At 41.6% G+C, this 23096-nt stretch overlaps 2 protein-coding genes across 2 annotated transcripts; both read right to left on the reverse strand.

The window, feature by feature from the left end:
• Positions 1 to 423: 423 nt before the first annotated feature.
• Positions 424 to 9206, reverse strand: LOC137910983 (chloride anion exchanger-like). The gene is made up of 19 exons (XM_068755405.1): positions 9079 to 9206; positions 8808 to 8947; positions 7948 to 8058; positions 7557 to 7717; positions 7314 to 7478; positions 6336 to 6488; positions 5311 to 5393; positions 4582 to 4729; positions 4286 to 4399; positions 4066 to 4143; positions 3833 to 3928; positions 3638 to 3744; positions 2804 to 2873; positions 2635 to 2727; positions 2475 to 2570; positions 2157 to 2378; positions 1803 to 1857; positions 1581 to 1717; positions 424 to 575 (listed from the first exon to the last, which is right to left on the reverse strand). Exons 1-19 carry the CDS (start codon positions 9204 to 9206, stop codon positions 555 to 557), a joined length of 2178 nt encoding a protein of 725 aa, XP_068611506.1. The 3' UTR covers positions 424 to 554.
• A 1484-nt stretch (positions 9207 to 10690) lies between these two features.
• On the reverse strand, positions 10691 to 21996 carry LOC137911062 (chloride anion exchanger-like). Its single transcript, XM_068755484.1, has 19 exons — positions 21866 to 21996; positions 21102 to 21241; positions 20238 to 20348; positions 19989 to 20149; positions 18599 to 18763; positions 18360 to 18512; positions 18048 to 18130; positions 17502 to 17649; positions 17301 to 17414; positions 16747 to 16824; positions 16576 to 16671; positions 16389 to 16495; positions 15092 to 15161; positions 14343 to 14435; positions 12595 to 12690; positions 11650 to 11877; positions 11300 to 11354; positions 10924 to 11069; positions 10691 to 10810 (listed from the first exon to the last, which is right to left on the reverse strand). Exons 1-19 carry the CDS (start codon positions 21994 to 21996, stop codon positions 10691 to 10693), a joined length of 2295 nt encoding a protein of 764 aa, XP_068611585.1.
• Between the last annotated feature and the right edge of the window lie 1100 nt (positions 21997 to 23096).

Consider the following 23096-nt stretch of genomic DNA (forward strand, 5'->3'; position numbering starts at 1 on the left):
CTCTGTGTTGCCCTGCGATAAACTGGCGGCTTGTCCAGGGTGTCCCCTGCCTCTCGCCCATTGACTGCTGGGATTGGCTCCAGCTTGGTCCGCGACCCGATAGCGGAATAAGCGGTGAGAAAATGGAGGTGGTGCCGTTAAAAACTCTGGGAGGTGTCTCAATGTTGATTTGTTCTCTTTCATGCCTTCCATTCTGTCGATACTGGAAGTGGCTCCGGTTTATCGATCTCAAATGTTTGGAAACCCTGCAAAAAGTCTCGTTACCACAGATCTGCAGCGTATTTCGGAAGCACATGGGCGAGCGGGATCAACAGTTTATTACATCAGGAACTTCTTTTTTTAAACTTGACTCTTCAAACAGAAGAACACCAGATTTAAAGACTAGATTCAAAACAAAACAAAAATCACATGATCATCGGTGGACAAAATAAAAGAGGAAAACACGGCGAGCAGAGTCTTGAGTGAAGGAGATTGAAATGTTCTTGGATTATCCAACGGTGTGTGTTACGTTTGAATGCTTTTCTGAAAGTATTTCATTTGAGGCAATTGCTCTTCTAGAGTTTGGTATTCTTCATCTGCAAAAAGAAAAAGAGAGAGAGTTTCAGGGTTGTAAAGAGAACATGCAGTTTAAAAAAAAAAACAGCCATTATGATTGTGCCTCGCACGGTAAAACTGCACCATGGCTGTCTAATCAGCATCTTGAGATGCCACACATGTCGGGTGGATGGATTATCTCAGCAAAGGAGAAGTGCTCTCTAACACAGGTTCAAACAAGTTTGTGAACAACCTTGAGAGAAATGGGCCTTTTGTGTGCGTAGAAGTCAAAGCACTTTGAATTAAACTCGTGGAAAATTGGAGCGGAAACAAGAGTGTTGCATTTATATTTTTGTTCAGTGTATATCCTGTTGTATTAAATACTACAAGTGTTTCGTTGTCACCCCTTACACAAGTAATATAAGTAAGATGAGAATCAGGATCGGACTTAACCTTTTCAGAGGAGCTTGACTAATGGAGCATTTTAATAAAATGACTAATTTGCTCATTAGTCATTTCTGTCAGTTCAGCCAGACAAAGTCGATCAGTTTGTTAGACTTAAGGACATTAACTGCTATTGTAGCCACAGCTGCCCTGGGGCAGACTGACCACCACCGACTCGCTCACTACATTCACACAGGCAACGTGGGTGAAGTGTCTTGCCCAAGGACACGTGTGCCGGAGCCGGGAATCGAACTCTCGATCATTGGACGACCTGCTCAACCAATTATTTTTTGGTGAACAAATTATCTCTCCCCAGAAAGGGATGTCCCCCCCGTTAATGACTGGAAATTTCAGTCTACTCTCTGCTGGACACCTTCACCTTGTTGTCCATACAGCGGTCTGATTTCAATATGAAAATTCATGTAAAAACCAAAAAAACACACACACACTATGAATACAAATGAATAAAATTAAGATTTTTCTTATTTTGGCATATAAAATCTTTCATACTTCTTGCCAATGAACTGCAATTGAGACTAAACATGTAGGTCGAACACAACGCCGAGGCTTTAAAAGGGTCAAAGCATGCTAGTTAGCCTTACCACTCTGTCTTTACAGCTGTTCCCCTTCTGTTTCTCAAGCACGTGCAGCATGGCATCATGAAGGGTCAAAAAGAACACGGAGGGCAGAACCTCTTGATCGAAGAACACGCAGCTATGGAGTTTCTCCAGGATGTATGCTGTCGGCACACGAGAGTCAAGTTGGGAGGTGTTTCGGGACAATAGTCAGGGTACTTTAAATAAAATAAAATAAAAGAATCTTACCATCACAAGATGCGATGTAAACATCTACATCAATGCGCATGAAGTCTCTGAACACCTGTAGAGAATGAGGTCATAAAAATGACTCAAGGATTTATTTCAAGGTTGATGTTATCGCCTGGTTGTGTTACTGTTAATGACGGTAAACATTTTGCTATTTGACCACATTTGAACGTATCGTTTATATTATTTGGCAGAGTGCAATGTCCCTTGAATTGAAAAATTATTAAACTTACTGAATTGTTTCATTCATTTCTTTAAATCTTTCTTTAAATGTTTATCGCATCGGAGGATTTAACAGACGATCGGTGTATTGAGATACGAGTCGAACAGAGACTCCCCCTCCCTATCACGTACTCTTCGGAGGCCCTTTATAGCGGCGATGTCTAGGAAGGACACAGCCGAGAAGTCCAGGATCAAGCTGTGGATGTCCACTCTGGGAACACTGATCCCATCGGGAAACTTGTCATTCCAGTCCACCCGGAAAGGCGGGGCATTGAGGTGAGTGGGCTGATCGAGCGCCTCCATGTCTTTGTATGAATCATCAGTGCTTTGGTGGTATACATCTCCAAGCTCTCTCTGTTTTACAAATACAGAAAAAGACATTTGAAGCTGTTGAGAGAAACACATTGAAGCGCTACTAGTTTCCTTTATTTATTTATTTTTAACTCTCACCGCCGTAAAATCCAAATGATCTCCCTGGCAAAGTTTCTTGATCTTCTTGAGAGCTTTGTTCCTCTTCCTCAAAACCCTCAGAGGGTTGAACCCAACCTGGAACAACCAAATCTTACTATTGTGAACTTGCAGCCTGCGGTGAAACGGAGGCGATACGTACAGCGGCCATGAGCTTGTCCTTGAAGAACTCAACGTTGGCAAAGAAGATAGGCGAGGGTATCCGGAAGATTTTTACCCCACTCGTTTCAAATATCTGGAAAGGGAAGAAGAGCAACAGAAAGGCGAGGAATGTCCCAGTTGGTTTACTGGAGTTTACGGGACACACTTACATGCAGGTAGTCTTTGCTATCTCTGTAGAGGTCAGTCCCTGGGATGTTAGCCAAGACAGCACAGCGGGGGCTGGAAAACACGACGAGGGTTCTATGTGTGATGCATGTGATAAGAAAGCATCATCGTAAAAATATACTTTATAAAATAATTCTTTTTTTTATGTGATTTAAACACTAAGGGTTGTTGTTTTTTGTTTTTATTGCTTTGTTTTGTGGAAAGCTGTAACAATATCAACATGCTCGCTAGCATATCTCTCCAGTGGACGAAACACAATATAGTACCATCTAAAATGTCCCTCCAGAAGGGACAAAACACAATAAAGTACCGTTTAAAATGTCCCTCCAGAAGGGACAAAACACAATAAAGTACCGTCTAAAATGTCCCTCCAGAAGCGACAAAACACAATAAAGTACCGTCTAAAATGTCCCTCCAAAAGGGACAAAGCATAATAAAGTACCGTCAAAAATGTCCCTCCAGAAGGGACAAAACACAATAAAATGCTTTCTGAAGCCTTCATGGTAAAACATTCCATTGGCCTCTATGTACTTTTATTATAGTGTTAAAGTAGTTATATTATCTGAGTCACATAATAAAGCAACGTTAACCCTCACAAAGGTCTGAAACAGTCTCGCCATAAACCCATCAAAGTTTTCTGACTCTACAAAAGCAGAGACGCATTTTATTTTAGTCGCCTGAGACGCTGCATTCTGCCTTCATTTGGGTTTTATAGGGTTTTTTTCCAACAATAAATCCATGCTTTAATCTCCAGTTTTCATTTTTGGCATCTTAAGAAACTAAACTAATGTCAAATGTCACGAATGAAGTTTTATTACAACTGAGTCCTGAAGACGACGGTGAGCAGCTCCACTCCCAACCCCACCGCCAGGCCGAGATCTAGGCCCAGCAGGCACGCACTCAGACACGTCGACACCCAAACCACCTGTAAACAAACAGGTAAAACACTGAAAGAGCAAAGCAAATATCCAAGTGAGTACAAGTACATCTGCGTTACATGTGGGAACACCTACACAGTCTGGCTTGTCCTTCCTCCACAGGTACGGGACTTCTCTGAACTGCATCAGCATGCCCTTCAGGTTGATGATGACCAAGGCACCCAGGACAGACTGTGGTGAAGTTAAGCATTAGATCTACACCGAGATAGTTTCTACAGGGATGGGAACATTATGGTTCCGATACGTGAACCGGCATGACAGAAACATTGTCCCCCCCGAAGCGGCTCCATCAGTCGGGTCAGGCTCACCGTGGGCAGCGGCTCCAGCAGGAAGCCAAGAGCCAAAGTGACAATCATGGCCATCAAGGCTGAGATCAGACCCGCAATCTGCATTTGGAGAAGGTCGATGATGAAAATAGTGCAACATAACAGATTACACACAAATTACAATAAACCCTTTGAAAAGAAGTTGATCTAAAACCAGCGTGACCCGCTGCCAAGCCACTGGGAATGAGACTTGTTGCACGACCTGCGTTTTGCCTCCCGAGCTCTCCTGCACAGCCGTCCTGGAGAGCGCCGTGCTGGCGGCAAACGACTTGAAGCTCGCTCCAAATATGTTGCTGAACCCAAATGCAATCAGTTCCTGGGAGGAAACAACGGAAAGAGCTACAATCGGACCGACTTTTCTTTTGCAACACTCGGTGGAAACTTGATGTCTTCGTAACCAAAACGATACGAGTCTTATTCTGTCCTTGCTTTGTATCGGTAACTCATTAACACTTGTAAAGCCAGGTAAACATGGCAGATTTAATGCAATGAACTCACCTGGTTCCCATCAATGGTGTAATCATGTTTGATAGCGTAGACTTTGGCCACAGAAAAGGCAATAGCAAAGCCTACTATGGCTGTTGGGAAGGCCTCCACAGCACTCTCCTGGAGGATTTGCATACTGGGAGCGATGGGAGCCTCATACCTGAAAGACGATTGTGCTCAGTTTTTAGGATGGAAATATCTTTCGTGTTACTTTGTACTTTCTAATCAACTAAGGAAAGATGGCACTTTTTCCATCAGCTGTAGTTACATTTAAAACTGATTTAAGAAGATAAAAAAAATCATATATAGGAATTAGTCGAACAGTTTGTTTATTGTTGTCTTTTTTTTTAAGATGGTTTTTACATTTCTGAGTGAAGTGCTCCTTTAAACATTTTATTTAGCTACTACATCCATTTTTGACCCACTTTTATATACGAGTTATGACTTTTCAGCAGTTCCAAGAGACTTGACCCATTAAACATATCCATTAAGTAATTTCAATTACCGTAAATAATGGTAAATAATTCAACATTGCACACAAAAATATGGTTTTGCATATCAATGAATTGCTGCATTTTCTTTAATATTCTAGTTATACTTTAATCAGTCCTAAAATTGACTTGGAATCTAATCAGCCTCAGCTTGCGACAGGCTTATCAACATTTAACGTTGGTAATTCATTGATATATTGCTTCAGTTTTGTGAAGAGTACTTTGTCTGATTTTTAATACTTCAACTTACCCTTGAACCATTTTGCCGACAACGGTGACATTAAATCTCGTTGTGAAGTTGAAGCCATAGGACACGCCACATGCTATGATAGTCTGTGAACAGAAAGGCCTTGTAAGGGTTGCAAGTACTGGCATCATGTCTGCTTTAAATTATTGAGTTAAAAGAGCTCAAGTTTAAAGGCTTGGTCCATTTTAAAGCAGAACAATTTACGTTTAAAGTAAAACATAATTAGTTTCCTGTTTGTTTAAGATGCGGGAGGATGCTTATAATTTTAGAGGAAGTTATGTGTTTAAAATGCCGTATGCTAGAATAAATATTTAGTCTTTCTGTTGTTGGAGTAAATGTTTGGAATAAGTTCAAATAAAAAAAACTTTAAAAGGAATATTATGGAATTGTATGATGAATGTGGATGTTACATTTTCTCTTCCATTACTTTTGATTTTCAAATTGCCTTGTTACTGTTGAGATTGTTGGGCAAAATAAATTGGTAGCTAGTATGTTTGTTTGTTTTCTCGCTTGGTGATATGAATGGGGAGAATAAGCAGAATAAGCTGTGGCTTCAGCCTACTCCTGTGGTTAACAACAAAAAACAACAAAAAAATAGAAAAGCACAGACCTCCGCCAAGCAGCTCATTCCCCTCCTAACTGGATTTACACCGTCCACATGGTGATCTGGCTCAGCACCAAAAGGTTCTAAATTGTTCTTAGTATCTTTATGCACCAACCATGAAAAGAAAAAGTGAATATATAGATATTTGTATGGATATTTATTCCTGACCTCATTCTGGATCAGATCCAGAAGACATATTACATGATAGTTCATATCGGACCCCTTTATGACTGGGATTCTTGGTGAGTGAATTGAATGCATATTTTGATTTTTTTTTTAAATAGCCGCCATTACAAGTAAATGGGAAAATCCAGATTTTATATATATTTTTTGGCAAAAACATGGGGCAGTGGTAGTGATGTAATGCTTACATGTTTCGTGGCTAATAAAATGAACTTTGCAGGAGAATGAAGATCTCTCTCACCGAGATAGCTTCTATAGGGATGGGAACAGGCAGCTGGGCTTTGTAAATTTCATTCAGCTCCTTCACAATGAACACAGCTAACATGATCAATATAGACATCACCAGGTCACAGATGTTGGTGGAGGAGATCTGGACAAATATCTTCTTCAGGGTCTGTGCAAAATAAGCAAACACATTTGTTAGAACTTTGAGGGGGCTCTCTGTGGGCCAAGGTAAAAATAGTATTCATAATGTTGCCATGGGAATGTCAAGATTTAAGATGAAATAAATAAATACAATGAGCCGAGACATGTTCCTGTGTGATGAAAGTGTTACATGCAATAATTTTACACAATATATGTTGGAGGGCCGGGCCAAAAGGCTGAACTCAATTCTGCATAATATTAATTGTATTTCTTTACAATGAAAGCGTTAATAGCATCGTTTTGACAAGCTTGTAAGAGTATATGTTATAATTAAGCAGTGAAAAATTAAGGTTGCCTTACAAAGAAATGTCATTTATTCAATTATATTTCTCAAAACAATGATAAAATAAATGTGAACGTTTTACCATTTGTGACTCCTAGTAAACATTTTCACTCACATTCACTCTAAAACACATTTTGACATTTAATATACTGTTGGAAAGTTGTGTGAAGATTTTTAGCATCCTAAAGACATCACAATAGTGTCTTTGTGCTCATTAAGACTCATCATATTGAACTGTCACTGAATGCAGTTTTAGTACGTGCACGAAGTAAAATTAGAAAATGTGTTTGATTTTCGTAATTTCCAATTAACCTTACACGAGTCACTCAACCAAAGGGCCGTATGTGGCCCTGGAGCCATACAATGCCCAGGTCAGCACTAGTGACAGCATGGCTGCTAGCAGTAGTAAAGTACCTTCCACAAATACACGAGAGGAGTATATTCTTATTATCTTTCTGTTGAGTTAATCATAATATTACAGGCATTATTATAGACGCATTCTGGACTTACATATATGATAGACAGCGGGCCGCTGATGCCTGGGACCACAAGTCCCAACACAAACTTGAGCTGGGACACCAGGATGTGGATCGCAGCCGCCGTGGTGAAGCCGGACACCAGAGTGTCAGACAGGTACATGACCACAAAGCCTACCTGCAGGACGCCCATGCCAAGCTACATGGAACAGAAAAAAAAGAAAAGAAAAGGAGCTTGGCTTGAACTTTCCAAGAAAGTGCAGAATCATTATGGTACCTGGAAAACTCCCATGAGGAAAGTCATAGAAGAAGCCACCAGAACTCTCTGCTGGTCCCGGGATAGGCCCTCAAAGTCAGTGATGTTAGCCGGTGGCTCCGCGTCCGGGACCAGGCGGATCACCACAGAACCCACCATTAAGCTGAGAACTGGGAAGGCGCCTGAGTGGGGGGGGGGACAGCTGTCTTTATATGATGAGTCAGCGCTTCATGACAGAAAACCTGTTTTTCCCTAAACATGCTCCATTTTTTTAAATCAAAAACTGTAGATATAATTAATTAGAATTTTATGTATGTAAATTCTGATTAAATTTTTTTTGTTTTCTTTTTCCTGTTAGATTTTGAAAGGCGAGGAGAAACTGATGTAGTGACTAAGCACCTGCGGGACCTACCTACAGATATGTGCCTTGAAGTGCCGAGGAAAAAGTATATTAACACTGGGAAGAAAGCCGTGTAGAGGCCGTAGCTCGCCGGTAGCTCGGCCAGCATAGCGAAGGCCAGCCCTGAGAGAGGCCATGACGAAACAACAAGCACAGAACGAAGAAGGACGTCAATAAAGCAACATCAAATTAGTAAACAAGAAGAAGAAGTTGTTTGAATACCGGTTTCATTTAGATAGTGAGGTATCGAGCAACTGTCACAGCGTGAGTAGGATCAGTCGTTTTCCATTCACTAACCTCTCCCGTCTTCCCAGATCCCCCTCTTCCTGCAAGCAGCTCATTTCTGTCACCTGCAGCTCATCCGATCTCGCTTTACTAGATGCTCATAATTAATATGACAGTTGTTTTTTTTAAACTCTCGTGTTTCTGATCTCGTATTTCCTGTTGAAATTCATTTAGTTGTGGAGAGCAATTAAAGTTTTATCTTAAGTTAATTTTCAGGGCAAAATAAAAAAAACAAATAGACTGAGCCAAGCTACTCAGTCCCCCCCATATTGTGATTTACATGAAAAATTATTGTCTTATTTTATCTCTATTTTTAGACTCCTTAACCATGAAAACAGAACTTTAGCAACTGGATTCACGTTGATATCATTATTAGTTTTGACATTATTCACAGAAGGCACACTTCCAGTAATGGCGGATTCTTCCGGATCTGGATCCAGAGCTTTTGAAGATACAACAAACCCGTTTTCCCACTGCTAATTCCACACTGTCTTGGTAAAAGGCAGCAAAAAACAGAACCTCCTTTGTAGCTAGAGGTTGTCTAGCAACCACGGTTCACCTCTCGACCTGCCGGGTCTGCTCCTCACCCTGCATAATGGCCACCAGCCCGGTGCTGATCCCAGACACCACATCGCCCGGCAGCCACTCCTTCAGTCTGTAGATCTTCATCCACCCGATGATGGGCAGAAGAGACAGCATTGCATTCTTGGCACGTTTTGGATTGCAGCTGGATTTTAGCAGAAATCAGAAGCTATTATTCAATAATGTCGACCTTCAATCGTTTTCCTGTTTAATCAGAACCATTTCCATTTCAGCTCTGGAGACTAGAAGAGACCGACCTTTGGAGACTTTACTTACGTCAGACACTCCTTCACATGGTCCAGCATGGTTTTGTGTTTCCTGAAGACCTTCTCATGATCATCGGTAAAGCGCTCCTCAGAGTACACAGGCCTGGCAACGGCATACTGTTTCCTAGAAGTTGCCATCCTCACGTTTTAATTGATCCCGGTACAAACAAAAGTTTCTCAGAGCAGCTTTCTAAAACGACTTCTTTGTGCCGTCCTGTTGACTCTCTCTTATCTGCAATCTGATATCAGTCTCATCACCGTGTCAGTTTTACTTGACTCATTTTAATCATTGACACAAGCAGAGTTATGAGTCATTGGCTTTATACGCTGCTGCATGTTCCTATCGGTCGAGCTGTGATTGCAGATGGCACGTTTTGTTTTGGTCTGGTTTGGTAAAATGAATATGTGGTACAGGAATTTGAAATAAGTGCCTTAATTTAAAGATGGATGACGTGTGTCCACTTCCTCCGAGGTGGTTAAGACTGTCTTGAGAGGAAGGAAGACACAAACTAGACCGTAACCTCTATTGTTATATTATATATACGGCACTTAACACGGGACGGTGGTGTAGTGGTTAGCGTGGTCACCTCACAGCAAGAAGGAACCGGGTTCTAATCTTATCTGTGAGCAGTTTCTATGTGTGTGTGTATTCTAAAAAAAATTTTTTAATTGTCCCTCCGCGGGACTAATAAAGGAACTTTCTTTCTCTTAATTGCTAATCCCAATTAACATTTTTTGACAGATATCAGTTTTGTCAGACAGCATACAGTAACTTGTATTTACGTCTGTTTTCGGTAACCGCGCCTGTCCCGGCCGGAACTCTCTTGTGAGACAGATTTTAAATGTCAATGAGATGTTTTTTTTTCTCCTTGGTTACACAAAGGTTAATTAATATAATTTTTATTTATTTTTATTAATTTATTTATTAATTTGTTTCAAGCAGAATAAAAATTAACAAAACAAACTTATACCTTTTTGCGTACAAGAAACAATTAAATTAATATAAGTGGGAAATAAATTATCATTTTGATTTGATTCGACAAAAATACAGCAATGAACTGTATATATCAAGAAATATCCTTTAGTGTAATTTAAAATTACATGATGCTCTGCGAGTGAGGAGAAACACCAATAAAGCTGACGGATGTTCCTTTTCCTGAATTTTGGTTTCAGAACTTCATTTTTTTTTTAAATGACACCGACACCCTTGATGTTTTTAACGTGATATTTATTTCAATACTTCTGCGACTTCACTTTAAAGGCCAACATGCTCATTGACTCATGACTACACCCCATGTAAAATATACTGCAGCTAAAATGTCTACATCGTCACTATAAATAGTATAAAACAACAATAGCATATCGTTGGCTTTCTGAATTCCAGCACAGACTATGTATGTAATTGTTGATTGTCAAACGCAAACAGATTAAAAACTCCTCCATTGTAACATAATTTATAAAACATTTGTTTTTCTCTGGTCTCTTTGGTGTCTTCTCCGTTTCACACTAGAACCTGGTCTCTGAATCTGGAGCCTGAGTGAGAACAAGAAGCATTTTTTAAATAAATCAATGCATGGATTCTGGAATAGTGCGAGACGCGTCATGCGGGGGAGCTTTGCCATCTAATAGTGTGCAGAAGAGAAGATGACAGACACAGTATAGATGGAAGTGGTGACACATACGTTTCTTTCTCTGCTCCTCACGCCTCCTCCAGGATTAGGAACCGTGACTGTTGTTCTAATCTGCAGGACAAACAGACGAGGTCAGTTTTCTGCACACAATCACAGCACTAGTGGATGAAACTAATTCAGCTTTATCAATTCTCCTTATATGGTCTCATGTTGCATTTCTTCACCCTGTCATTGCCCAAGTTCTTCTCTGTAGATTCAGGATGCTTCTCTAAGATGTGCAGCATGGCATCATGGAGGGTCAGGTAGAACGTCGACGGCTGGACTTCATTGTCGAAGAAGCAACAGCCGTACAGTTTTTCCAAGATGTAAGCTGGAGAGACATCGGAGTACTTCAGGTGCAAGTGGGACGTTTGGACATATACTGTAAACTCAGGAGAATCAGATCCAGACTGCAACTCATTGATGGACCAGAGAAGGGCGGGGACTGGAAACAAACTACTAATGGCGGTCAGACGTTTGCATCACTGTTGTTCCAGGTAATAATATTATTATGAACTCACCACAGGTCTATTTCGCTGACTCTGTTGGGCTCGTACTTACTATCGCACGCTACGATGAAGACCTCGACATCGACTCGGATCAGCTCTCTCAGCGTCTGTGAAAACAAATAGACAACTATTTTAGAAGCCGTCCATCCGGTTTCCCGGAGATGAGAGCGAGACGCTCGTCTCGTCCAAAGCCGGGCCACACCATTTATACACTACGGAGAATTTAGCGTCATCAGTTCACAAAAATGTAATGTTTTTGAAGGTGGGAGAAAACCCACGCGGACACGGGGGAGAACATACAACCTCCGAACATACAGGATTTGAACCCGGTACCTTCTTGCTGTGCATCGCACCACCCATTTTAGAAGTTAAATATTGCTTCTCGCAAATGATAAAACTCACAGTTTTGAGTCCCTTCAGAGCAGAGATGTCCAGAAAAGAGACAGCAGCAAAGTCCAGGACCAGGCTGTGGATGTCCACCCTGGGGACAATGATGTTAGCAGGAAGATCTGCATTCCAGTCGATCTGGACAGGGAGGTCCTTGAAGTCAATTGGCAGGTCCAGGTCATCCGTGTTGTCCTCGTCCTCTGTCTCCTTGATGGGTCCACATGATGTGTTCAGGAAGCCTTTCTGTGAAAGTATTAAAGGCATTTTATACATTTTCTTACTTGTTTTCGGCTCCACAGAGCTGCAGGAAAAGAAAAACAGACATTCTGTAAACACAGCAGAATTTAAATAGAACTGCATCTGTTGGAAAGGAATTTCCCTCTGGGATTAATAAAGTTTTCTGATTCAAGTCAAACAATAATTGACTTTATAAAGCTACTGTTTGTTATATATTAATATTTTGATCTGCCATAATAATGTAATTTAAATGAAACTACCTCAAATCGAGGGATTTTCTCAGCAATTGTTCGGTGAGATTAAAAAAGAGATTAAGTTGATTAATTAATTAATTACAGATCATAATTCATTGATTGCTAACATTTTTTAATCGCTAAACAGCACTATAAATCACAGTATAGGGCAGGCATGGGCAAGCTAAGGCCCGGGGGCGCTTTAATCCGGCCCGCTAAACTTGTCCAAATTATATCATTGCATTAAATTATAATAAAACCTCTTTCATTTTCCCTTTTCCCTTTAATGCTACCTGTAAAAGGCCAATTCCTTTCATGTAATGGCTTTTGCACACAAATACTCCATCCATCTCTTCCTGGCCTGGCCCCTCTGGCAAATGTTAGAACCCATTGTGGCCCACGAGTCTAAAGGTTTGCCCAACCCTGGTTTTGGGAGACCGAGGTGTTTGGCGGAGGTCTGTGCTCTCCGAGTGCTTATCAGGTAACTTACTGACGTCCACTGCAGGTCTCCCTTCTTCAGCAGTTTCCGGATCATCCTCAGTGCTTTATTCCTCTTTCTCAAAACTCTCAGTGGATTAAATCCAATCTGAGAAAAAGGACACACACAAAGTTTAGAGATGAAGTGAAAGAGATTTTCAGTCTGTCTAGTTGCAATGTGATTCTTTTTAAACGGCATAGTTCACACTACACTGTGTGTCTGACTTAGGCAAGTTGTATTTTTGAGGATTAAGTTTATTATTGAACAATTACTTGGTCAATTGAAAGTGTAAATTAACCGCAAACCTAAATGTGAGGTTTTGGCTTTCTTAGGAGAATATCTGTGCTCAATCATTTGCTGCAGAATTATTATGCAACTAAATGAAAAATGTCCCATCTCACTTCTTCATTTTCATCTGTTAAATTGAGAATAATAAACAGACAACTCAAAATTTACAAATAAACATTTCTGACAGTTGGGAAAAAATATCAGATAATTGTTCAATAATTGTCATAAGCCTTGCATTCATGGAGTCGGTCGGTTTCATGATCACAGCTCAGCTCCTCCCTCATTGCCTCCATTCCTATTCTTGGTCACAGTTTCCCCTTCTCCCCGTCTGTAGCACACGCCTCAGTGAGAACCCGGTCAGGCCAACAGCACAGTCTGCGCCCACCCAGGGCTCGGCTGAAGACCATGGGCGACAGGGCCGTTATTTCCAACATAGTTGGACAAAGGAAAGTGAAAGTGTGGAGTGTAGGACATCGAATGTGTGGCGTCAATTTGACACTAAAATCTTCAGAGATGAGCCGGATAAAACGGAAGGCGAGCAAAGAATGCTAATTGGAGTTGGCTGTTAAAAACCGGGTAACAGAGTGGAGTTGTAACATTTATCACAGCATAACGAAACATGGAAAACCCTTCGTTGATGGAGAATACATAAAGGAAGGAAGATCGCCCGACTTGGCAAAGACTTAGAGGGACTGGAGTCTCTCCTTGGCTCCCGAAATGGGGATATACTGAGGACCAACTGCCTAATTGGATCAACCCAAATTCATCCGTTTTCGGCTAAAAATCAGAATAATTTTCTGCTTCCTTCCCCCATCAGAGAGTGCACCACGCAGCTGGCCCTATCAATCTGTCTCTTTAACCATAACATCTTTCCCAAGGACAGATGGCAGTGTTCTGTGGCCCTTATTGAACTCTACACACAGAACTGACACACACACACACACACACACACACACACACACGCAGTTAAATGGCTCGTCTGTCCTCTCCGACTCTGTTCTGTCATTTTGTCCTGCGACTGCTGCCCCTCCCCCCACGCGCCATGGCCCCAGCTTCCCAGGACTGGCCTTGATCCTTATCATCATGAAAAAAAATCCCCGCACATTCCCAGTGCATCATTGTCAATCCAATATATGTGTGTTTCATGTTTACTAAATGTGCTTGTAACTGTAATTCCTGAATTTCCCTTTGGGATTAATAAAGTATTCTGAATCTTAAAAGAACTTGCCTAATAATTAAGTACACCTTGATATAGGGCGTGGTGTCCTTAGGCCAAACCCTCCCTCATTACACAAATACACATCGCCTGATATGCTTAAATCAACGAAGCATTTCAGGTTTATACAGCTTGGAGCTGGAAAATATGTATACAAATTATGATATGGTCAAAATACTCACTTGCCTGAGTAATTGTGCACACAGTGTATTCTTCATGGAATGCTGCAACTCAAACAGTCCACAGTTGTACTCACAGCTTCCACCAGCTTGTTCCTGAAGAACTCGATGTTGGCAAAGAAGAGCGGTGAGGGTATCCTGAAAATCTTCACTCCCTCTGGCTCATATATCTGGAGAGAGACATGAAATTATTTCCATAACAACATAAGAAACAAACATATCCACATTTGTAAGGGGGGCACCACTGTCATGCGTTTATCATTGAATAATTAGCCTAGTAGCTACATTTTTATGCATACAAATCAATAACAATTTGAATCTGCCAAATTGTAATTTACAAGAGATTATGTACCAGACAATTAGGGACTAAACAAACAATAAAGTGAATTTTAAAAAATCAAGGTGCTGTAATGTATACAGTATTGGATAAAGTGAGACTCAATGGTTGTTCCTATTTCCTGTCTTTATGCTAATCTGCAACCTTTAAACTTGATTTATTTTTATTTTTCTGCCTTTACAAGCTCCTTAAATTGCCTTGCTGCCTGAGATGGGAAGTTGTTCAACCGATTGCAACATAAATCTATATTGCATGTGAGCAAAAAAAATGTGATATGCAAACTAATGTCCACCATGTTTCTGCCTCATGACATCAAATGCAAGTCTTGTGACAAAACGTTTGTGAATTGGCGTTCTAACTTGAGCTAATGTTCCTGTGACTATTCCAAGTGACAAACTTATTTTTCCCGATTACTTGAAACCACACGAATGCGCCACTTCATCGGTGTATCATTTAACTGTCAGAAAGAGAGAGCTCACATCATCTTACATTGATGTAGTCCTTCCTGTCTTTGTAGAGGTCAGTTCCTTTAATGTTGGCCAGTAAACTGCAGCGAGGGCTGGAACCAAAGCAAAGGAACACGCATGTTTGGTCTGACTCTAAACCTTTTCACCTTGGCGAGTGTCCACATCCATACCAGCAATTCTGGGAGTGTCCTTATGCATTATACATGGTTTTTAATATCTTATTACTTTTTTCTTAGTTAGATTTTGTAAATGTACACTAAACACAATGCACACCTTGATTGGAGATAGTTTGTAAATACAGTGCTACCTCGACATACGAGCGCTTTGACATACAAGTGTTCCGAGACACGGGCGAAGCTGTGAGCAAAAATGTTGCTTTGAGACACGAGCATAAATTTGAGATACGAGCAGCTTCCAGATGTTGGCGCTAAATGGCCCGAGCGCTGCGAGCGCGCTTCACTCGTTCAGTTCAGGTATTCACCACCTTCCGTACTCCTGCGCGTCTCCAGTATTGTGTTTTCATTATTTGCCTGATTTTGGCTGTATCGCTGAGTTTTCCTTATACGTGATGGGTCCAAAAAAAAGCGAGTGGTGAGGATGGCAGTAACAAGAAAAGAGACGTGATGACGATGAAGATGAAGCATGAAATTATCGATCAACGTGGCCATCGTGTCGGCGTAAGGGGTCTGGCACGCCAGTACGAGCGGAGTACATCAACAATAAGTACAATCTTAAAACAGAAGGATGCTCTCAAGAACACAACGCCCTCTAAAGGCAGACCTATTGTGTCCAGGTTTATGTACCGGTAATTGTACGTGTCAGGTACAATTACGGAATAAAGTGTCTCCGTTCTGTCCAACTTCCGCCCCCCTCCAGTGCACTGCTTACCGCCAAAAAATATTTTTCCATTGTTATTAGCGTTGATTTGGGTGTTTTTAAAAGGCCAGAATGGATTCAATTGTTTTCAGTTATTTTGTATGGAAAAGATTGATTTGACATACGAGTGATTTGAGTTACGAGCTTAGTCCTGGAACGATTTATACTCGTATGTCAAGGTATTACTCTAGTATTATGCCACAAATGCTTGTATAAAATGGAAGGTCAATCCAGCCGTTGCTGCTTGATATAATCTAATCATAGATGAGATTCCTGACCAGCTTGTCCTGCCTCACATGTGGAATAATAACAGCTTCAGCCATTCATGAAACAGTTCAGACGTCCCATTCAGCAGAATGAAAAGAGCATGCTGCCAATAACAAACTTAAAACGAATTCAAACAGAGAATAAAGACGAAGCAAGGAGACAGTGGCGATGCTCACAACTGAGTCCTGAGGACAACACTGATCAGCTCAATACCGAGACCTGCAGCCAATCCAAGATCGAGTCCCAGCAGAATGGATGCGATGCAGGTGCCGAGCCACACCACCTGGACAAATGGCGCATAGAATGAATATTTAAACGAGGGTAATTTCTTGTTTAAATCATTCTTTATGTGTGACAACTCACGCAGTCTGGTTTGTCCCGTCTCCAGAGGTATGGGATTTGTCCGACCTGCATCAGCATTCCCTTCAGGTTAACAATGACTATGGCGCCCAGCACAGACTGTTAAAATGAGAGGTTAAAGATCAGAAGGCACACAGTCCGCGCTGCCATCGCGGAGTCAGAGTCCAGGTTCACCTTTGGGAGCGGATCCAGTAGGAATCCAACGGCCAGCGTCACGACCATCACTATGAGAGCTGAGAGCAATCCAGCCACCTGGGAAGGACCGACAGGCTCGTTGATTAACGGGAGCAAAAGACGCCACGTGTCTACACAGAGGCCACTGAGAAATAAGTGCATTGATAAGAAATCTCATTCAAATACATTTTATCTATATGCAGGCTTCACCATCCTATTTAAGCCCGGTTTGTCTGATCTTCTTGTCTGAACACTGAAATCACATCTATGGTTAATATAACAATATGTGCTAAAAAAAAACAAAAAAATTACATTTATGTTTAGGAAAGACAAAAGAAAGAAAGGAGCATTTTCAACCAATACTAACAACTCATCAATCAATCGTTTACTTTTTTCTGCACAGATGATTATTGCACAAGTACAAAAAAAAAGAAAATCAGTAACCAATAAAGCTCTAACTAAGTTTTCCGGATGAACAGGTGGCTTCTTCAGGTAGCCCCCTGAATGCCGTACTGTTAACCCAAAACACAACCTGCATTCCTGGCGTGGTTCACCTGAGTCTTTCCACCTGTGCTCTCCTGCACTGCACTCCTCGAGAGAGCCGTACTTGCCACGAAGGACTTGAAGGCAGCTCCAAAGATGTTGCTGACCCCGAAGGCTATCAGTTCCTGCAGCCAGATCAGTACAGAAGATGCCTTATCTCGCAGCTGATTGCACGGTAGCCGGTACGTCTCGTACATCTCAGTTATGTTCACCTGGTTTCCATCTATAATGTAGTCGTGCTTCACAGAGTAAACCTTTGCCACAGAGAAGGCGACGGCAAAGCCCACGATGGCCATGGGAAATGCTTCCACTCCGGCTTCCTGGAAAATGTGCAGGTTTGGAGGCATTGGACTTTCGTACCTGGAAACAGATGCTGGTGTGATTTAAATATTTCGCATTGACACAATTTAAAAATGGACACCAATGATTAGAGAAGCACCAGACAACAGAGCGACTTGTGAGAACTACGTACAGTGCAAAACTTCAAAAAGTGTCGACATTTTTTTTCCCCTTCAATTCCAGATTTGTTAATAATTGATTTGACAGGTTCTCACTTTGTTGTCTCACATAGTAAATAAAAAAAAAATCTATATATACAAGCCGAATATACTGCGTACGGCTGGGATGACGCCTTGCAGAAAGATGGATGAACGGCATTCATCGAGTTCACACTGTGAGAGATGCGGTTTATGATTGAGCCCCTTTTGACACAGTGGGAGAAAATGAAGAAGTAAATTGATCGATCGTCCGCATTTTACCCTTTTGGAATATGGCCAACAACATCAACGCCAAATCTTTTCCTGAAGTCAAATGCGTATGAAATTCCACATACAATGACAGTCTGGAAAGGAAATGACAGAGTGAATACTGACTCATAAACTCAGTAAAAAAAAGTATGATCTAATAAATCAAATTAATCATTGCTATTAACGACTCTCCACGCCAGCAGAGCCATAAAATGTTACAACCGACACAGCGTTAACTTTATCACGCTTTATATTAGCAACAGGCTACCGCTGCCTCAGCTATGGGAGGACTTACAAAGGACTGTGTTGTGCAATGCTGCTCACCATGATAACCTCTATGGGGATGGGTACAGGCAGCTTGGATTTGAACCGGTCGTTCAGCTCCTTTACGATGAACACCACCACTATGATGACCAAGGAGATCACTATGTCGCACACGTTGCTGGAGGGTATCTTACCGAAAATGATCACCAGGGTCTGGAAGGTAGAAATACGGTCGGGTCTTATCGCATGAAGGGCCTGCACTCACTGACTGGACGAGAGTTTTACACTCTCATGCTTACATGTATGATAGACAGTGGGCCGCTGATGCCTGGGACCGTAAGTCCCAACACAAACTTGAGCTGGGACACCAGGATGTGGATCGCGGCCGCCGTGGTGAAGCCGGACACCAGAGTGTCAGACAGGTACATGACAGCAAAGCCTACCTGCAGGACGCCCATAGTCAGCTAGAGGAGACAAGGAGATGGTGATGATGATGATGCGGTGGCCTCTGTGTGCAGAAAAGTCAGAGTCCAGAACAAAACATCGCATCTGGATCAAGAGATCAGCCATAAAATGCTGCAGCAGCGGCGCTATCATTAGAACTGCCGAACAGGCATATTGCTAGGCCTGTCCCACTTGAAGTGGTGATGTCTGAAGATATTTGGTAAATAAAACAAACCATCATGCTTTCATAATTCCGATGACAAGATGCACTGACAAATGACATAAATATGCATTCAACCCCTTTGTCTGTGCGAGGAAACACGACTAATGAGGAACTGAATCTGTCTGCAGGTAACAAAATCTCCAGTCGCAGAAATTTGTTTTTGACTCTCCTCCTACCTGTCATTCTCTTTCTCTCTCTCTCTCAACCCAGCTGGTCAACGGAAACAAGACCGCAAGGACTTTATTGAAATGCTCCTCTTAGACAGGATGTTTGACTGTACTTGTACTGTAATACATGCTACTGTTTGACTGTACTTCTACTCTAACATTCTATCTAATAAATATATTCATCATCATTCATCAGACAAATAGTCGTCCACCATGAGTCTTAGGTTCTGTCAGAGGTTTCTGCCTGTTAAACTGAAGTTTTTCCTTGCCTCCATTGACAAAGTTCTTGCTCTTATGGGTCAAGTTGGGTTCTGTCTTTCCCTGCTACTCCTGTAAAGTGCCTTGAGATGACTTTCTGTTATGATCTGGTGCTATAGAAATAAAATTGATTTGAATTGAATAAAAACATTTGACCTTTAACCTGTCAACATTTTAAACTTGTGATATAATTTTATATTGTAATCATTGGTTTCTGGCCATTAATAAGTGGCTCAAATGCATGAGATTGATTACTTATTTGTTTTCATTCTGATGTCAGTTCAGGTAAAGGTAAACAGATTAGTGTTTTTACAGAAATGGCACTGATGTGATAACACAACTATTCTGGTACAAAATAAAAAATTGTAATATAAAGCTTCAAACATAAACACAAAACTTAAAACAGCGTCAACATAATGTTTAAATGTTCAAAGGAATAAAATAATCTATGACCTTTTTGCTATGAGGCAATAGCGCTATCCACTGCGCCACCATGCTGCCCTTCCTTGTCTTCATGTTGCTCGCACATTATACTTTTTCTGAGAAAACTGCTCTTGCTGTGTTTAATTAGCACTTTGTTACTGGAATGTGTTTCACCTGCATGATCCCGGTGAGGAACGTCACAGAACACGCCACCAACACTCTCTGCTCGTCTCTGGTGAGGCCTTCAAACCCCGTGATGTTGGCAGGCGGACCTTCGTCTGGGACCAGTCTGGTGACCACAGAGCCGATCATCAGACACAAGACTGGGAAGGGGCCTGCGAATGGGCGGCGAGAGGGAGGAACAGGTGAAAGATGGCTTGTGGAGAAGACGGGCAGAGACAGTGAGACACATATCGGCCTCACCTACTGAGATGTGTCTGGAGGTGCCCAGGAAAAAATAGATGACAACAGGGAAGAAGGCAGAGAAGAGTCCATACCAGGGTGGCAGCGAGGCCAGCAGGCAGTAGGCCAACCCTGAGACACACAAACACACTCTTAAACTGTTTTACAGTATTTACACCAGATATGTTCAAAGTCTGGCCTGAGGGTCGGATTTTATATAGCCCGTACTTTCTGTCTAAAAATGTGCTATTCTGCCAGTCTGCCCCGGGGCAGCTGTGGCTACAACACTAGCTTCACCAACACCAAGTACGGAGTGAATGAATGATGCACAATGTAAAATCAATGCATTATTATTATTCAACACAAAGCAATTGACATTTTTGGATTCACCAAATGAATCATTTTATGAAGGAAGTGTCTGCATGCTGAAAGTTGAGTTTCATGAAAACATACTGAAATACCTCACGATCCATGGTAACCTGCTCGGAATGCATGTTTGAGGTTTGGATCCTCAGAGAGGAAGATACAGGGGGGGAGGAATCCTCCTTTACTCCTCCTCATCACTGTACTAATTATCAAATTCCAGTTCCGAGCGACAATTGGCGAGAATTGAACCTCTGTTTCTAAAATCAGGTGAAATATAATTTGAAATTGTGTAACGCTTTACTAACACAAATAAAGGTACAGTATAGCGCACAATCTGTGGAGATTTCAGGTGTCCAATATATACTAATAAATAGACCAGAGGTTCCAAATTCTCTGTCACGCACCCTGAAACTGGCCCAAATTCAGCCATGCTTCCCAATCTGATTTTGTTCCAGGGTCAAATACCCGAGATAAAAAAAGGTACTTCAACTTCAATTCAAACAGAGAAACACTGTTTACCTTGCAGGACAGCGACGAGTCCGGTGCTGACGCCGGACACGATGTCGCTGAAGAGCCACTCTTTGATCCGGTAGATTTTCATCCAGCCGATGATCGGCAGGAGAGACAGACATGCGTTTTTGGCTCGTTTGGCATCGCATCTGTACAAACATAAGTATCCATGTTACTGGCTTATTCTTTATTAGCCTGTCTTTATGTCACAGGGCTAAAGGTGTATAAATCACAACCAGGTGGTATCGGCAAATCAAAAGTAGAATACAAAAGAAAATAATCATAATAATAATAAATCTGAATCTGAAAAATAATATTTTTTCCTCCGCTGTGCTATTGTTTGATAGAAATTTAAATCAAAAATACAATGTGGATGTTAAAAGTCAAATATTAACAAATACTTTAATGCATGCAACAAAATTAAACACCTGCAGTCATTACTGTAATGATATTTGCCTGATGAATGTTCATTAGAGGCTATGGGGATGATCTGGAAACATTGATGACAAAATAATGTTACAGTGTTTTTTTTTTATATATACTTTGTGCAAATTACAATGAATTATTATGGGGTTAATTCTGCTCTTTTTTTAACGTTGGTCTAAGTGGAGAAGAGCAAATGTTTAATTAAAAAAGTGAGCCACAATATATTCAAATAACGAGAAAGACTAATTTTACCCAGCAGTTCATCATCCTAACACGAACAAAGAAAAGATCTCAATGGTTAATGCTGCAACGACTACACAGGAAACCGAAACGGAAAAGTTCCTCACGTGAAGTACTGCCTAAAGTGTTCGAAAATGGTCTTGCGGTGCCGGTAGATCTTCTCATGCTCCTCTGCAAAGGAGTCCTCGGAGTAGAGCGGCCTGGACACCACATACTGCCTCGCTCCTGGACGCATCATCTCGCCTCTGCTGCCTGGAGGACCACTGCTTGCTCTGTATGTGGCTCTGAGATCCATCAATCGCATTAAAATCCTGTCCTCGCCTTTGAACATCACTTACCAACAACATCAACAGCAAACAACAAAGCTCCAGATCCTCGAGTACAGGGAGAACCAGGCCGGGACCTGCGCTGTCTCTGGGGATTTGCAATTTTGGACTTGAGCTCTAGAAACTGAGAGCGCCTTGAAATGCTGGATTTTTCCGAGATTTCAATGTCCATTCCTTCAGCATTCCAGCTGCTTATTAGGATCCTCCCCCATTCAGAGGTTTCACACTCCAAAGTCAAAACAGACTAATATTGTACAACAGCTCATCGCACATACCTGACAGTGCTTGAAAACCAAACTCCCCGCCGACTCTTCCTCGCCCTCCCGCTCCTGAAGGATCAAATGTGACCTCAGACAGCTCTGCCATCAATAAATGCCACCTCTGCTGCTTATCACAGCTGTAATTATTAACAGCGATCGCGATGAAGCCCCTGTTTTGCACAAATGCTGGATGCCTGCCTTATCCTTGACCATTGTTCTTACTGATATCTGTAACTTGCGACTTTCAGTTGATGTTTTCCGCGCCTTTGGGATACGTTGTTACCGACGGGCTGGATGGGGAGGATGTGGACAGGACAGACAGGGCAGGACAGGAGGGGTCATTGTTATGAAGTGGAAATCAAGTAGCGTTTCAGGATGGGAAACACTGCATGACGTCTGGTAATAATAGCCTGAACATGGAAAAAGCTGCAGAATGCAAGAGATTTAGTCCAACTTTTATCATCCAGCGTTTCATTTATAGTGTCAAATGTAAAGACACCCAACATTAAGATTCACAAGTCGCCTTAAAACTTAACTAAAAGGAAAGGAAAGGAACGCTTCCTTCAAACTAAAGCAACACCCAAAATAAAAAAGTAGCAAAATGGTTCGTCTGCGTGTGTGCCACTAAGTGGAAGTAATGTCTGGTCTTGCTGTTCGTCCAGGATCAGGCATAGCTTAGGTCAGGTTCATGGGGGGAAATGTCCAAGTGTGTGTCTGTGTAATAAACCGATGTGATGTGATTGCTATCGGTT

Source organism: Brachionichthys hirsutus, chromosome 22 (genome assembly GCF_040956055.1).
Source record: "Brachionichthys hirsutus isolate HB-005 chromosome 22, CSIRO-AGI_Bhir_v1, whole genome shotgun sequence".
Taxonomy (NCBI): domain Eukaryota; kingdom Metazoa; phylum Chordata; class Actinopteri; order Lophiiformes; family Brachionichthyidae; genus Brachionichthys; species Brachionichthys hirsutus.

Coding starts and splice junctions, on each gene's coding strand:
- LOC137911062 (XM_068755484.1), bottom strand. CDS start 21,996: ATGATGCGTCCAGGAGCGAGGCAGTATGTGGTGTCCAGGCCGCTCTAC. Junction 18,131..18,359: donor TCCCCATAGAGGTTATCATG/GTGAGCAGCATT, acceptor TTTCCTTTCCAG/ACTGTCATTGTATGTGGAAT. Junction 11,355..11,649: donor CTCTGAAGGGACTCAAAACT/GTGAGTTTTATC, acceptor TTGTTTTCACAG/ACGCTGAGAGAGCTGATCCG.
- LOC137910983 (XM_068755405.1), bottom strand. CDS start 9,206: ATGGCAACTTCTAGGAAACAGTATGCCGTTGCCAGGCCTGTGTACTCT. Junction 4,730..5,310: donor GTCGGCAAAATGGTTCAAGG/GTAAGTTGAAGT, acceptor ATCGTCTTTCAG/GTATGAGGCTCCCATCGCTC. Junction 2,728..2,803: donor ATAGCAAAGACTACCTGCAT/GTAAGTGTGTCC, acceptor TTCCCTTTCCAG/ATATTTGAAACGAGTGGGGT.